This window comes from Diabrotica undecimpunctata, chromosome 6, assembly GCF_040954645.1.
Source record: "Diabrotica undecimpunctata isolate CICGRU chromosome 6, icDiaUnde3, whole genome shotgun sequence".
Taxonomy (NCBI): domain Eukaryota; kingdom Metazoa; phylum Arthropoda; class Insecta; order Coleoptera; family Chrysomelidae; genus Diabrotica; species Diabrotica undecimpunctata.
The window spans coordinates 107,203,822-107,219,158 of record NC_092808.1 but is presented as its reverse complement, the minus strand read 5'-3'; the positions used below and the strand labels follow the sequence as shown (position 1 = coordinate 107,219,158).

The 15,337-nt window shown below is 33.0% G+C and overlaps 1 protein-coding gene across 2 annotated transcripts in view; it reads left to right on the top strand.

The window, feature by feature from the left end:
• PolZ1 (DNA polymerase zeta catalytic subunit) overlaps positions 1–15,337 on the top strand; it is a 62,554-nt gene that overhangs the window by 32,654 nt on the left and 14,563 nt on the right. The window contains exons 8-12 of one of the 2 annotated variants that reach the window (XM_072535079.1): positions 557–791; positions 2,030–2,221; positions 2,312–2,342; positions 5,400–7,514; positions 13,615–13,977. In XM_072535079.1, coding sequence (XP_072391180.1) covers positions 557–791; positions 2,030–2,221; positions 2,312–2,342; positions 5,400–7,514; positions 13,615–13,977 — 2,936 coding nt within the window. The remainder of the gene's footprint in view (positions 1–556; positions 792–2,029; positions 2,222–2,311; positions 2,343–5,399; positions 7,515–13,614; positions 13,978–15,337) is intronic. The other variant, XM_072535080.1, reaches the window with a different exon arrangement.

Sequence of the window (15,337 nt, the reverse complement as noted above, 5' to 3'; positions counted from 1 at the left end):
ATAATTGGTAATATCTAGTAATAAATAGAATAATCTTTATTGTGTGTACCCAAAATATAAAACATGTATAAATAAAGATGAGAACTACAGCTAAGCATATAATATGTACCACAAGATAAACAAAGATTTTCAGATAATTGAGTTTAAAAAAATATTTTATTGTACCAATAGTGCTTTATTTTTGCCTTTGTCGCGTTCTAAAGTTCTGTCATTCTAAAATGACTTATATTATGTACTTTGCAAAGTATGAATAGCTTAGCTATATTGTTCTGAAGCTATTTTCTTGTGGCATTTTAAATTAATTTATATTTAAATGGGAATAAGCCACATTAAAGGTAAATTTACTAATGTTTGTATTTTGAGAACGATTTCCGAAGTGGAAATTGAAACGTCAATAAATGTATTTTAACCTTTAATGTGGCTTATTCCCATTTAAATATAAATTAGCTTAGCTATATTTAAGAATCTTGCTTTAGATTTGATTAACATGCCTTCTTGGTGGCAAATATTTCATGCGATGTAATTTGAATAGTATATATTATCATTTATATTATAGGACGAATGTACTGCGACTAAACCTCACTCCCTACACTTTAGAAAAGATAGTTTAGTTTTGGATGAAGTAAAGTGCCTTAAAAGCCGTAATGTGGTTGATGGTTTTTTCTATAACGACTGTGATAAAAAATTTATTGGAAATACTTGTGATATAGGAGGAGAACAGGATTTAAACCCCGGAATTAAATGTCAAACTTTTCCAGATATCAAGAAAAGACGAAAACGAAGACATTCATGTAAGTATTTCTTGTAAGATTTACAATAAATTGAAACAGTAACATTTTGAGAAGAGAAACTACTCATGCAAACATTTTAATTCATCATCATCATCCTGATAATACTTCACTATATTTCTTCAAAAGTCTCAATTTTTCTATGCCATTTTGTTCAGGTTGTACGGTCCAAAACGTTTTTCATTTTCCATAGTTGTTACGTATTGATAATTTAAAACTATATTTACACCTTCGTTATTTCTAGTGATTTCATCGATAGTAGTTACGCATGGAATCTACAAAAATATGTTTGATTTATGTTATTGCAGTATCTTATAATGTACTTAAAATTTATTCTTCATTCTTTTATTTTGATAGGCATATGTCTCTCGGCATATGCCAGATGACTAATCTAAATGTAGTATCTAAATATAGTCGTCCTCAATTTACACAAACAATGATTTCTAACAAGATAATTATGTAAGATTCCTTATTCCCCATAAGAGAGAGGCGCGTGCATTACTTAACACTAAACACTTAAAATAATAAGAGTATTTAAAAGAAAAGATTTAAATAAATACTAAATACTTTTCCAAACATTTTCCCTATCTAAAAACGAATGTTTTTAGAAACAGCTGAAATTGTAAACGATGGACATGGAAATATAGATATAATGATAAAAGAACGAAATAAGAATAAAAATTGATTGACAAATAAGCCATGGGCAGATTTTGACCACCCGATGCCATCTGAAAGTGTGACAGCCGTAGCTCAGTGGCTATGTTACTGGCTTAACAAGCTGAAGAGCCCGGGTTCGAACCCCGGCACCCCGGCACGTAAAGCCGTCGGTCCCGGCTACGAAAGTAGTCGTTAAGTCATATTAGGGGCGCTTGTGCGACCTGAAAACCCTAACACTAGACCTTAGCCAGAAGGTTACACGAACTTTACTTTTTTTTATCTGAAGGTGTCCTCAGATTAACGACGCGTTCAATGCCGTCAGTTAAGAAAAATAGCATCGAATGTCGTCGTCCTTACAGGAAATAAAAAAATAAGGTCTGCGATGACGCCGGCAATAATAAATTTTTCGACCTACAAAACTATGGAGACTGTGTCAAAGATCATTTTTTTCTATACGAATTCCGTGGGGTGCAAGCGGCGAGAAAAAGAACAGCGTCGAAATCTTGCGTAATTTGTAATTTCTATGAAGTAAAATTACCTAGGTTCAATTATTTAACACTTATGTTTTTCATTGTCTCTTTTAGGTATTTCGAACAAGCATGTGGATCTTCCTTATTTTCTGGATGGAAATTACGACAGTGAGTCTTCAGAAGAAGAAAAAGAGAAATCTATATCTGATCGAAGAAGTAAAACACCTAAAATAGATTCTAGGTATAAAGCATTACCAATATCTGTTCAAAAATCCCCAAAATCTGTAATAAAAAGTTCTAAATTAGGTAAATATTGAATGGTTACAAACTTATATTGAGTATTGAGTACGTTTCCATCTCTCTTGATATTACTAAAGCTATATTTTCATGTTTTAGCTATCCATAAACCGGAAATAAAAATAGAAAAGTGAGTTTGAATGGGGCTTAGCTTTTATTAAAGAAATGTTTCATATTTATCATAGCTTATGTTCTTTTAAATAGCAGAAGATGGTTTGGGCCAGTAAATGTTCAATTACTTTGGATTTTTCGTTTTTTGTCTATTAAAAGTCGCCAGTATTACTAATTTCACTAAAATCATTTTCTAAAAGCATTATATAAAATGTTCAAAACATTATAATAACTCACTGAATTATACTTATAGCAGTTAGTGAACTCAATATGTAGAGTTCTAGTTTCTTGTAACAGTTTATCTGAGTTGTATTAATTGCACAGTACTTTTCTATCATAGTAGAGTTGGGGATAGCTTTGCTCATATATTGGTGTTAAAGTATATGTTCGTAAAATAAGAGATTAAACATTTACTCAAAGTACAAAATAGCTGTTAGTCTCTTCCAATCCAGTGGTCTTCGTAGTTATTATCAAGACATTACGTACATTCCTGCTAAAGTAGGCCGGACAGTTTTCATGTAGAGACCATAAGTTTTGCCAAATATTTAAAGGCACATCATCTAACGAATCAGGTAAAGCATTTTGCAGGAAATGTAGCTTCGTCGCAAAACAAAATTTATCTGAAAAATCTTCATGTTGATTTTTCTGATTTTGTAACCATCTAGCGAATTCTTCACGAACAGGAAAATCTTGTAGCAGTGCTTGTACCTTTGTAAAATGAAAAGTATATAAATTTTCGTTGTGTAAGATAGGTACGAAACTGAAATAGGTATTCTACTAAATGGTTACCGGCTAAACAACGTCAGATATGCAGATGACACCATAGTATTTGCGGACAACTTAGAAGACCTACAAGTTCTTATGAACAAAATCACGTATTACAGTCAACAATATGGACTCAATATAAACTTATGAAGACAATATATAACAAGACAAAGCTTATGATAATTAGCAAGAAAAGAATAACAGAAGGTCAACTCTACGTCAACCTATCCGCTGTAGAAAGAGTGACGCACTACAACTACCTCGGCACCATAATAAATGAAAAATGGACCAACAACCAGGATATTAGAGCACGCATCGGAAAAGCTAGATCCACCTTCAATCGGATGGGGGCCTCCTTCAAGAGTCACAACCTCTCTCTTGATACAAAAGTAAGAATACTGCGATGCTACGTCTTCTCTGTCCTTTTTTATGGTGTTGAATCGTGGACCTTGAACGAAGATATGTGCAGAAAACTGGAAGCGTTTGAGATGTGGCTATATCGGAGAATGCTTAAGATCCCGTGGACTGACCGAGTCACAAATGAGGAGGTCCCTAGAAGGATGAATAAGAACCGACAGGTACTGACCACCATCAAATCTCGAAAGTTACAGTTCTTCGGACATAGTATGCGAAATGAATCTAGATATGCTCTCCTTCAAGCCATCCTGCAAGGAAAAATATTTGGAAAACGAGGTCCAGGAAGAAGAACATCTTGGTTAAAGAATCTCAGAATCTGGTTCAATACAGCATCTGTGCAGCTTTTCCTCGCTGCTACAGATAAGATAAAGATTGCCATGATGATCGTTAACATTCATAACGGATAAGGCACATCAAGAAGAAGAAGATAGGTATTTCCTAAGGAAGATTTTGAAATTGTGGGATACATGGCAGATAGTCTTTGAACGCTAATTTCTTGATTTTCCTCAACTTCCATTAAAATTGCACCTTCATGTGCTTTTGTTACATCATCATGTCGCCCTGTTTTATTATTTTTTGGGACCACTGAACCTGTCTCTCTTAATCATTGATGAAGATCTGTAAATATTGAGTGAATGGGATACTCACGATTCGGAAATTTTTCAGCGTATCTATGGTGTGCTGCTCGAGCATTACACCTCATTTCACCATAAACTAAATGCATATCAGCCTATTCCTCATTAGGAATACGCTGTTCGATCATCATTTTTGTTGAATTAAAATTGTTATGTTTGAATGCCACAAAGTAAGAAACTAAAAGATAAACTTCGCTAACTGACAACATTTTGACGATAAAAAAGGTAGGTTATACTTCTGTTGACATTTCAAAGCCAACTAGTACAAAAAATATTAATTTAACTTTCATGACGAAAAAAAGAAAAATTTTTTAATCGACTTTTCTATAAAACGGTGTATTCTACCAACTTAAAGTAACAGTACCTTTTTGTACTAGATAACCTGAAAATTTAATAAACTAGTATCCCGAATGCCTAAAAGTAATAAGTCAAAATAACCGTTGACCTACCCGAAACGGATGCATATGAGCGGTACTAGAAATTCGCAATTGATGGAATCGATTTAACTCTGGAGGATAAATAATCGTATTAGCTTTAGTTTTTCTAAATATAAGCGCTCTGGAGGTATTTAACAAAAATAATTACAAGGCGCCATCTTTAAAGAGCTCTAGCTCCCTTAGGAAGCATTTTCGGACTAGGTGAATTGGGTTAAATTGTCTTAAAATTATCTGAGGAATTTCCGGTCTTCGTTTACCATGAGAGTTTCTGGACAACCATTACACATTAAATATTCATTTTTTTTTTATCCAACAATATTAAAAATAAAATATTAGTTAAGAAGGAAGTAAAAAAATTCTTAATGCGGACTCGGTCCTAGAAATAAGAATCGTCAGTGCGGCCATCGTGTCAGAACCATTACAACAGTTTCCATACGAACGGCACAAAAAATTGATTCAGTGTCCCTCTCGACCGGATCACAAATTTGTTTATTTACATTCCGACACCGTCTAAATCAAGGCAAGGAACACTTTTATTAAGGATTAGAGTTCTGTGGCCCGTAAAGTGTAAGGATTGCACTAGGCGCTCACTTTTATTCACCGGCACACGTTTGAAATTTTTCGCAGACTCTAAATTCGATCTTATGGACCACTGATTGAAAACCTTTATTTCGAAAGGTTGATTAAATTGTACCAGAAAATATATTTTTTATTCTGGTATAATTTTAAACGATACTGGAGTCACTAACAACTATTCCATACTTTGATTTCAGTGTTATTTATAATTTAGTATTGTATAACACACTTCTTTTTTAATTTTAGGGATCAAAAGACACCTCGTTCAATATCTAAAAGAAGACAAAGGTCAGCATCGGATATTACTGTAAAGCGCCAACTATTTGATCAGGAATCTTCATTGGATCTACATTCAACAATTGTTGAAGAAAAACTAGTTTGTACCTATTTAAAAAACGAAAATGTTTCAACAAAAAATCTTCCAACTCCTGTAGAAGAAAACTCTACAAAAGATTCAATTCATGACGAATCTAGTAAGGATTCTACTTCAAATTCGGGTACAATTTTTAGTACAGACAATGATGAACACGAGAAATCTTTTTTCAATACAGAAATAAAGAACATGCCGAAATTGATACCTTCAGAAATATATGATAGAGAAACAAATTTTGTCGCTAGGGAAGGATGTTCAAAGTATTTATCGCCATACTCTTCTCAAAAAATTTCTCAAGAAAAATATAATTCTTCAGGGAGCTCCAGTTCTGATTTGTTAACACCATATCAGCAGGTTCAGAAACATTCATATAATTTAAATACTATAATTGAAGAAGATGCAATAAAACCGGAAATTAATATGGAATCTACACCAGAAGATAGTAAATTAAGTATCGAAACAGGGGAAAAACCTTTACTAAATAATTCTGAAATAGTATTGATTACTCCAAAAATTAGACCACCCAATAAAACTGAAGTTTTGAATTCCTTAGATTTGTACAAAATTCCTCATGTCAAGACTGAAGAACCGTTTTACAGTAATGCCGAAGATGTAACGGCAAGTGTGGAAGTTGGATTTAATGTATTAAAGGTTAACAGTAAGGCTGCTATTCACTTACCGGAATTTGAAACTGCAACTGATAGTTTAAATATCCTTAGGAAATGTGAACTAGAACAATTACCATCCAATGTAAAGTTAAATAAAGCAAATATGAATAGTGTGATACTTAGTCATTGTAAAAATATGCATTGTGTAATAACACCAGTCCAGAAACCGCCCAGTTTAAAATTCATTAAGAATTGGATCGAACAAAAGTCTAAACAGTCTTGTGTAACAGAAAATCGCAAGCAAAAAGTTAAGATTTATGTACCGTTAAGCCCTGGAGCAAATAGTGACAATGAAATGGATTTGACATTGACTTTGTCTCCTGTAACGCCGAAAAATTCAACATCTAGTCAAAGTAGTACAAATAGCACTCTCAAATCGTCAAAACCTTCAGATAAAACTAGTCCTATATTTAGAGAAAATTACAAAAAGAGGAGGAAAGAAATTAGAAATCGGGTTCTTACAAGATCCGTCAGAAAGTCGTTGTCACTAACCGAGGAAACATCTGTAAATTATTCCGGTCAAATAACGGGCATCAATGTAGATAATAGTATAAATAATTCGGCACAAAATTTGCAAAATGCGAGAGCAGTAATCGAACACCAAAACCTGACCGTGGTGGTTATGGAATTGCATATTCGTACTAGAGGTGATTACAAACCAGATCCAGCTTATGACTCTATAAGAGCCATATTTTATTCAATATTACACGACATACCTGAGCCTAGATTAAAGGAACGCCAGTGTAAAGGCATCGTTGCTATTAACAACATTATAACAAGTCCTACCAGTAGTAAAATACCAGTTTTAGATGGTGTGGGCTATAACTGTGCCTTAACGTATGTAGATTCAGAAGAAAATTTAATAAAAGAATTTTTAAAAATAATTGAATATTGGGACCCGGATATCTTTGCGGGCTACGAATTAGAATTGTTGTCCTGGGGTTATCTAATAGAAAGAGGATACACGCTAAATATGAATCTTAAACCGCTTTTGGGCAGAACAAGAGATAATTATGCAAAACCAAGACACGATGAATCTGAACAGTCTGAACTCCGATTGATAGGAAGAATTGTTTTAGACGTTTGGAGACTTATGAGATACGAAATTGCTTTACAAAGTTATACTTTCGAATCTATATCTTACCATATTCTGCACAAAAGATTTCCTTACTATTCCTTCAAAGACCTATCTTTTTGGTGGGAGCACAGGACTCAGTTATATAGACATAAAACTGTGAAGTATTATTTAACAAAGGTCGTTATGATTTTGGAGTTGTTCGATAAATTGGATTTTTTGGGAAGAACAAGTGAATTGGCAAGGTGAGTGTTTGCTCTATAATTAATTTTTTATATCCGAGTATACAGTATCGGAAAGAATTTAATGTTTCTGTAAGCGCAGCGTTGCCAGGTCATCGAAGTCAATAAATCGTATGCCGTTGTTCAAATTATACGGCTTTTTAGTACTTTTCATGGCGTTACAGTATCTCTTTGTCACCATGACGTAGTCTATTTGGTTTCTTATTAGTTTTTCTTTTGAATGCTGAGGAGATGTTGACGCATATAGTCGCATTGGAAACAGTTTGAAAAATGTGTTTCTTTAACTAAATCTTCAGTTTGACAAAACTGAAGTAAATGATCTCGTCTTTCATTCCTAGTACCTAATTCGTATTCACCAACTTTGGACTGTCCTACTTAGACCAGGGAAATAAGCAAAAAAAGTACCCTGTTTGTGACACTCGTCCGGCCAGGCAACTGATTCCATTCCACTTTTCTTCTTTTGGTCCACGCGTTTATTTCCTCTATACCACATTTCGCTCGTATTTCCTCACTTCTTACTCTGTCTCTTAGAGTTTGGTTTGTTATTTTTCGTAAGACTTTCATTTCTGTTGTTTCCAGTAGTCTTTGTGTTTTCGCCGTATCTACTCTTGTTTCCGTTGTGTACGTCATTGTCGGTCTTATTGTTGATTTATATATCCTGGCTTTCGTTTCCGTTGTGAGGTATTTGTTTCTCTAGATTGTGTTGTTGAGACATCCTGCTGCTCTGTTTGCCATGTTCACTTGTTTTTGTACTTCTTCTTCCACTTTTCCGTAGCTTGACAGTTTTATTCCTAAGTATTCAGTTTCCATCACTTGTTCTATTATTTTGTTATTTACGACGAGTTTACATCGTCTTGGTTCCGCTGATATCACTATCGTTTTAGTTTTCTCTGTTGAGATCTCCATGTTGTATATGAGCGCCGTATCTTCGAATTCTTTAATTAATCTTTGTAGGTCATCTTCATTTTCGGCTGTTATTATGGCGTCGTCGGCGTAGCATATTATCCTTATTTCCTTTTCTCCCATTCTATATCCTCTTCTTTTTTTAACATTCTTTATGATTTCATCCATTATCAGATTAAATATTAATGGGCTCAGCGAATCTCCTTGTCTAATACCAGTTTCATATTTGATAGGTTGCGATAGTTTTCCTTTACATCTTACCATAGCTATGTTATCTTTATATATATTCTCAATGGTTTTTACTAAATCCAGTGATATTCCCTTTTCATATAATAAATGTATCGCGTCCCGAATTCTCACTCTATCAAACGCTTTCTTCAAATTGTGATGGGTAGCTCTTTCCGGGTGACAGACTAAGTAAAACGCAGGTTTGAAATAAAAATAAATCTATTTAGTATATATACAATAAATAAAAAATAAAAAAGGAATTCTATGTTGTATACTTATAAAATAAAAATAAAATGAATTCTACGTTCCCGTCTGGGTCCCGCGATGAATGAGTTCCCCGGCGAACGTCTATAAAAGAAAAGAAACTACTTATTACTAATAAAGAAATGAAATAGCAGACCCACGGTAATGTTCAGTACACAATACCGATGGATTCCGCTTGGCTAAGGACAGAGTACGATCCTCAATACGGAAATCTCTCTGTCCGGTTTGGCTCTGTGCAGATCCACGGTAATGTTCAATACACAATACCGATGGGTTCCGCTTGGTTAAGGACAGGGTATGATCCTCAATACGGAAATCTCTCTGTCTGGGTTGGCTCGCAGGTTCACTACACCGGCGAGTCAGGGAGCCTAGAGCGCTAGCTACAAGACTGTCTAATTCCGCTATTCACACGCCTTAAATAGCCGTTCCGAATCCCACTTCGCCGCCGCCACGTTGTAGAAGTGGATGCGCAAATATTGACACTCCCACGGTTCGAACTGTTAAACGATCAGAACATCGTTACAAAATCTATCAGACACATGCTGGTTTTTTGTATTCCAGCGACTTTTCTTTTATTTGTCTTATTACAAAAACTGCATCCGTGCATGATCTTCCTGTCCGAAATCGTTGCTGTTCCTCTTGCAGAGATATTCGTTCGTTTATTTTTGTCGCTATTATTCTTGTTGTCAATTTGAGTGTTGTATTTAATAGATTTATTGCTCGATAATTATTGGGTTCTTTCTTATCTCCTTTTTTGAAGAACATCACCATGATCGCTCTCCTCCGTTCATCTGGTATTCTGTTCGTGGTAATTATTTTATTAATAAGAAGTTGCAGTTGTTGTACAAGGTGATCACCTCCATATTTTAAGAGTTCATTTGGTATTTGATCTTCTCCTGGTGACTTTCTGTTTTTTAATTTGTTTATTCTTTCTTTCACATCGTTTTGGGAGCTTTCGGTCTTTTCCTCAGTTATTATATTTGGCGTTTCTGGTAAAGGTTCTTCGTTTTGTTTTTTAAACATTTCTGCCAGGAAGGCCACCCATGTTCCTCTTGTATGTGTTCTATTTCAACTAGTTCTTTCATTTCGCTCCTTTGTTGTCTTATGAAGCGCCATACTTGTTTCTGTTGTCCATAGAAATCCATCTCTAGTCCTTTTGTGAATCTTTCCCAGTAATCTGTTTTTCTTACCAATTGATGAGTTTCAGTTCTTATTCTTTTATATTCTTCATATGATTCATTCGTTTTTTCTGACTTATATTTTAGGAAAGCTTTCTTTTTTTGGTGACATTTTTGTTTAAAACCTCTAGTGTAAACCATGGTGTTTTCGTTGACCACTTTTTGTTTATTATTGTCGTTCCAAGGGCTTCTCGGGCAGCATCCAGAATATTTTTCTTAAGTTTTCTCCAGCTAGTCTCTACATTGCTTTTATTTTCGATATTCTCCATTTGTATTTTCTGTTCTAGCCTTTTTTGATATAATGATTTTATGGAGTCATCTCTTAAATTTTCTATTTTTATTATTTCCTCTGCATTGGTTTGTTTAAGCTCCTCTTTCCATCTTTCATTGAATCACTGAAAATAAACTTATAACCTTTATATTACACACAATGTTGGATCTTGTGGTGCTTAAAATAAGATCAAAATTTCAAGTCGATCGGTCAAAGAGTTTAAAACTTATTTAATTTGTTTATCCAAAATTAAATTTTTTTGCAACAATAGTGATTATAAATATTTATTTTTTACAATAAAAATTACCTCACCTCGGATATTCCTAAAAAAAATAAAAACTGAAAAAAAATGGTTCAAACAAATTAGATGGTTTATTTAACAACCTAATTATTTAAATAATACATATTCGTAATGTATGCAAAAAGTACATGAAAATTAAAAAAAGATACATCGATATCCTCCTTCTCCTCCTGCGCTCTCACTAGTTTCAAAACCGACCAATTTTGATACCTTAAAGTATGTTCTTTCAGATGACCCTAACTAGGTTTCTTAATTGTTATAAACAAAGCTGCTGTCAATTTATAAAAAAAGGCACTAACTTCGTCCCAAAGTGTCCTAGGTCAACTTTTTTTCCTTTTAAATTTATAAAAAAATTCGGGCTGTCAAAATATGAGAAAATCAGTTTTTTGCAGTTAACGGTTAAAAAGTTATTCTTATTGTTTATAACCAAAAAATTGACATGTTTTAGCCAAATTATTTTGCAATATTTAAAATTATTTTTCGTAATTCTTTTTTAAATATCTGAATAGAATAAATCTTCTTTTAGAATCTATCTGATCGATCGACTTGAAATTTTGATCTTATTTTAAGCACCTCAAGACCCAATATTTTGTATAATATAAAGGTTATAAGTTTATTTAAAAAAAAAGTTATTAACATTTATAAAAAACCGAAATTTTTGACTTATTTTGCAATTTTCTAAGCAACAAATAAGGATAGTAACGTTTAGAAAAACGCCATTTTAAAGGTTTTTATATGACTTATAAGTTTCTTTTCTTCTCAAATTTGTTTCAAACGCTTTACTTTTTGCTGATAGACGAGAAAAGCAAAAATTTACCGTTTTTGACCTCAATTTGTTAATAAGTAAGTCTTCTTTGTTGTCCTCATCACTTCTTCCAAGCTGTTATAGAATTATTCTATTTGATCATCGTCTTTGTCGGCTGTAGGAGCGTATATTTGTATAATATTTTTATTGGGTTTGGTTTATTCTTCAGTTGTATTAATATCCTGCGCTGAAAAAGGAGTAAAGCTTAGTGCAGCATCTTTCAATTTTTTTAAGGTGATGGTTTCAACTCCATATTGATGAATTGTGTTGTGATTACTGGCATAATAGAATATGTTATTATTGTTTGTGAGACATTTTCCATTTCATGCCCGTCGCATGTCACTCATACCTAATACACCTCTACCCAATCTGTCCATTTCTAATGTGTTATTCAATTTTCCTGAAGAGAATACACTTCTTACATTCCAGGTTTGCTATTTTTATGGCTGTATTTGTCTTATTGCAAAGCTTTTGCTTGTTGACGTACCGTTCGCGTCATAAAAAACTGGTACAACTCTTATAACCAAAAATCGTGTTTTTTAAGTTGTGTACGTTGATCTTGTCACATGTGTCATTCTAATTTCTAGGGCACTGTTGCCAGTTCAACGAAAATATTATATGAAACCAGCTAAAAGCAGGGCTGTGCGACAGACCGCCAATTTTGAGTATACTAAAAACTAAAACATTATCGAGCATTATCTATCAGTCAGTCACATTTATTTAAACATGCATCCTAAAAAATTCTTCTATTACTATTGTAATTTTCCATAATCTCAATTAAGTACCCACACATTGATTTGTGTTTTATTATAATTTATGAAAATATTTTAATTCAAAAATAATGATAATCAATCTAATAAATTATTATAATAAAACATTACAGTGAGATATTGGATTGTAACTGTCACGTTTTATAAAGCGTTTTTTCGTCCCGGATATTTTATAGTTTATAATACGTAGGGTAAAGTATAATGTTAATTTTTCACATTTATTGTTCTTGTAATAAATAATAATTTAATGGTAGTTTGCCTGTTACTAAACTTATTAATACAGTTCGTGTTCGGTAGGTAATTGAAGTATAAAATTACAGTAGATGCATTCCAATATTCCCTTCAAACATTTTGGATATTAGCTCAACCCTATCTTTGGTTATTTAATTTATTAGATACAGTTTTTTGTTTTTAATGATAAAAATAATACCTATCTAAAAACTTTATACATTTTTGAACGTTATTTTTTATATTTAGATTTTGTGCAATTCCGTTATCTGTAATGGCAACAACGAATTGATTCACGGACCATTGTATCCAGTCTGAACACAGGTTTACATTGGGAAAAAAAAGTATACCAGTTTTATATGACGGGAAGTGTACAAGGAATCCTTGCATTCTATTGTTTATCTTCACTTGCCGGATCTTGGTTTCCGATTTTCATGATCAGTATCAGCAATACTTCCTCGTTGCACGTTTGCATAGTCGATATAGTCCAAAGGAAGAGAGAATTTCTACCTTATTGCATTTCATTGAGATTTGTGGCCGCTTTCAATTAATCAATTTATCATTTTTGTGTGTGAGTTTTAAAATAATCGCTGTTATGCTTATTAAAACTGTTAATTTTTTTTTTATAAAATTTATGTCTAAAGTATATTCATTTAGCAAATTCCCATCTGTAAACATGAACACGTGTTGATATTTGCCCTCTCATTCGTCAAGAGGCTATTAAATATAATTTATTGCCTTAAGCCAGACGGATTCTCATGTTACGGATCCAAACTTGACAGTCTGTTTAAATTCAAATTGTAGCGTGTTGCTTTTTTTATTCAAAATGTTTTATTTGTTATGTATCTCTCAGTTAATGAATATTTTATTTTAGTACATTTTCCTTCAATGGAACATTAAATTTTGCTCACAGTGATTAAATTTCAAGAAATTTTTACACGAATAGTTTCAAAAGTAAATATTTTTAAAAATCATATAATATACCTCAGTACGACCCTTTTTGGCTTTCACGTGCGTTTATTGACAGATGGGAATTTGTAAAACGAATGTAGTTTAATAGTTTTTATTAATATTTTGTTTTTAATTTCTAAGCTTGAATTACACAGAAATTTTTGACAATGGCACGGAAAATAAATACAGCCTATTTTATTTTAGGTTATTTGGCATACAGTTTTATGAAGTTTTATCCAGAGGTAGCCAATTTCGAGTTGAGTCTATGATGCTCAGACTGGCAAAACCTTTAAATTTTATAGCAGTATCTCCCAGTGTTCAACAAAGGGCACATATGAAAGCTCCAGAGTATATAGCGTTGGTTATGGAACCCGAATCAAAACTTTATACTGATCCAGTAATAGTTTTGGATTTCCAAAGCCTTTATCCATCAATAATTATTGCTTATAATTACTGTTTTACTACATGTCTAGGGCGAGTGGAGAGTCTTGGGAAAAGTGGACCTTTTACGTTTGGTGCTACTCAGTTAAAAGTTTCTCGAAGTCGTTTAAAAAAACTACTAGAAAGGTAAAAAAATAAAATATAAATTACAGCTAAACAGATTTAACTGCAACGGTGACGATTTGACACGACCAGACACGACAGACGTTGGTTGATGCGGTGTTGCCTAATCGAATTATTTTAGAGGTACTGAACTGTAATATTAATACTCCATAATTACTGTAATGAGTTTATAATTATACCTATTAATATCAGAGCAATAATATCAAAGATAAAATGTTTGAGGTAATTGATAAAATATGTTATTTTCTGAAGTTATTAGTCGTAATCAATAAAATGAACTGAATGAATGTAAGTCTATTAAATTAGAAAGCTAAATTTGTTTCATACTGAGAATTGCGATATTTAGTTAAAATAAATTGTTTCCAACGGTTGTGGAAATAAGCTTATAAAGATAGATTTACCTGTTTTTATTTTCAAATATCATCAAGGTCGCTATTTTCTTTTCGCTGTCGGAATTTAATTGTAAATCGTCGCTATCTGAATCTTCGTCTTGATTAATAACAATACGATCCACGACTACATCAATTAGTGGCTCCTTTGATATCAATTCACGTTCAGTTGCGATAACTTTTTCTATTATTTTTTTCCACTCCTCCACAGGAAAGGTTTGAAAAAATTCGTCCGACAGCTGCTGGATAGACGTAAATTTTAAAGTTTACATTTCTGGCTCCCACATATGATTTCAAAGTTGCCCAAACCATTTCAATGTGATTCAAATCTGGATGGTATGGTGGAAGTTTAAATACATCATGTCCTTGTGCTCGTATAATTCTATCGATTGCATATTTTACATAACATTGCATAAGTTTATGCAATTTTATTATGTTATAGAGATCAGGTTTTAACATAGAGGCAGTATATGCAATATTTCTTTCCCGAAGCCATACCTGCATAACATTCTTCTTCGATGCGGATGTGGGACATTTATCTTCCCGTGTATTATGGTATGGCGTATTATCGGAGTAATGTAACAGTAAGTGTAATAACACTATTACACTATTCGGAAGCAAGTTACACAAAAGATGTTCTTCCAACCATTTTTTAAAATTTGCATAGTTCATGTCATCATGATAGTCTCCAGATTTTGACGTCGACTTCCACCTCAAATAAGAACCAGGAATAAAACCTTGTTCATTTCCTGTCCCAACAATAATTAAACGTTGCCCTTTTGACATTGGTTTTTAAGTCCATTATTACTGGTATCACACTAATTGTTTTTTGCAATTTGCTTAAATATCTTACTTCCTTGATTTTCCTCAGATATTGCAGCCTTAAATGTCTAATTTCGTGTTTCTCTATCAACATTTTTCTGTTGTCGACTGTTTTTTCCAGCGAAACCCAAGTTTGTGGAATTCCATCCTCA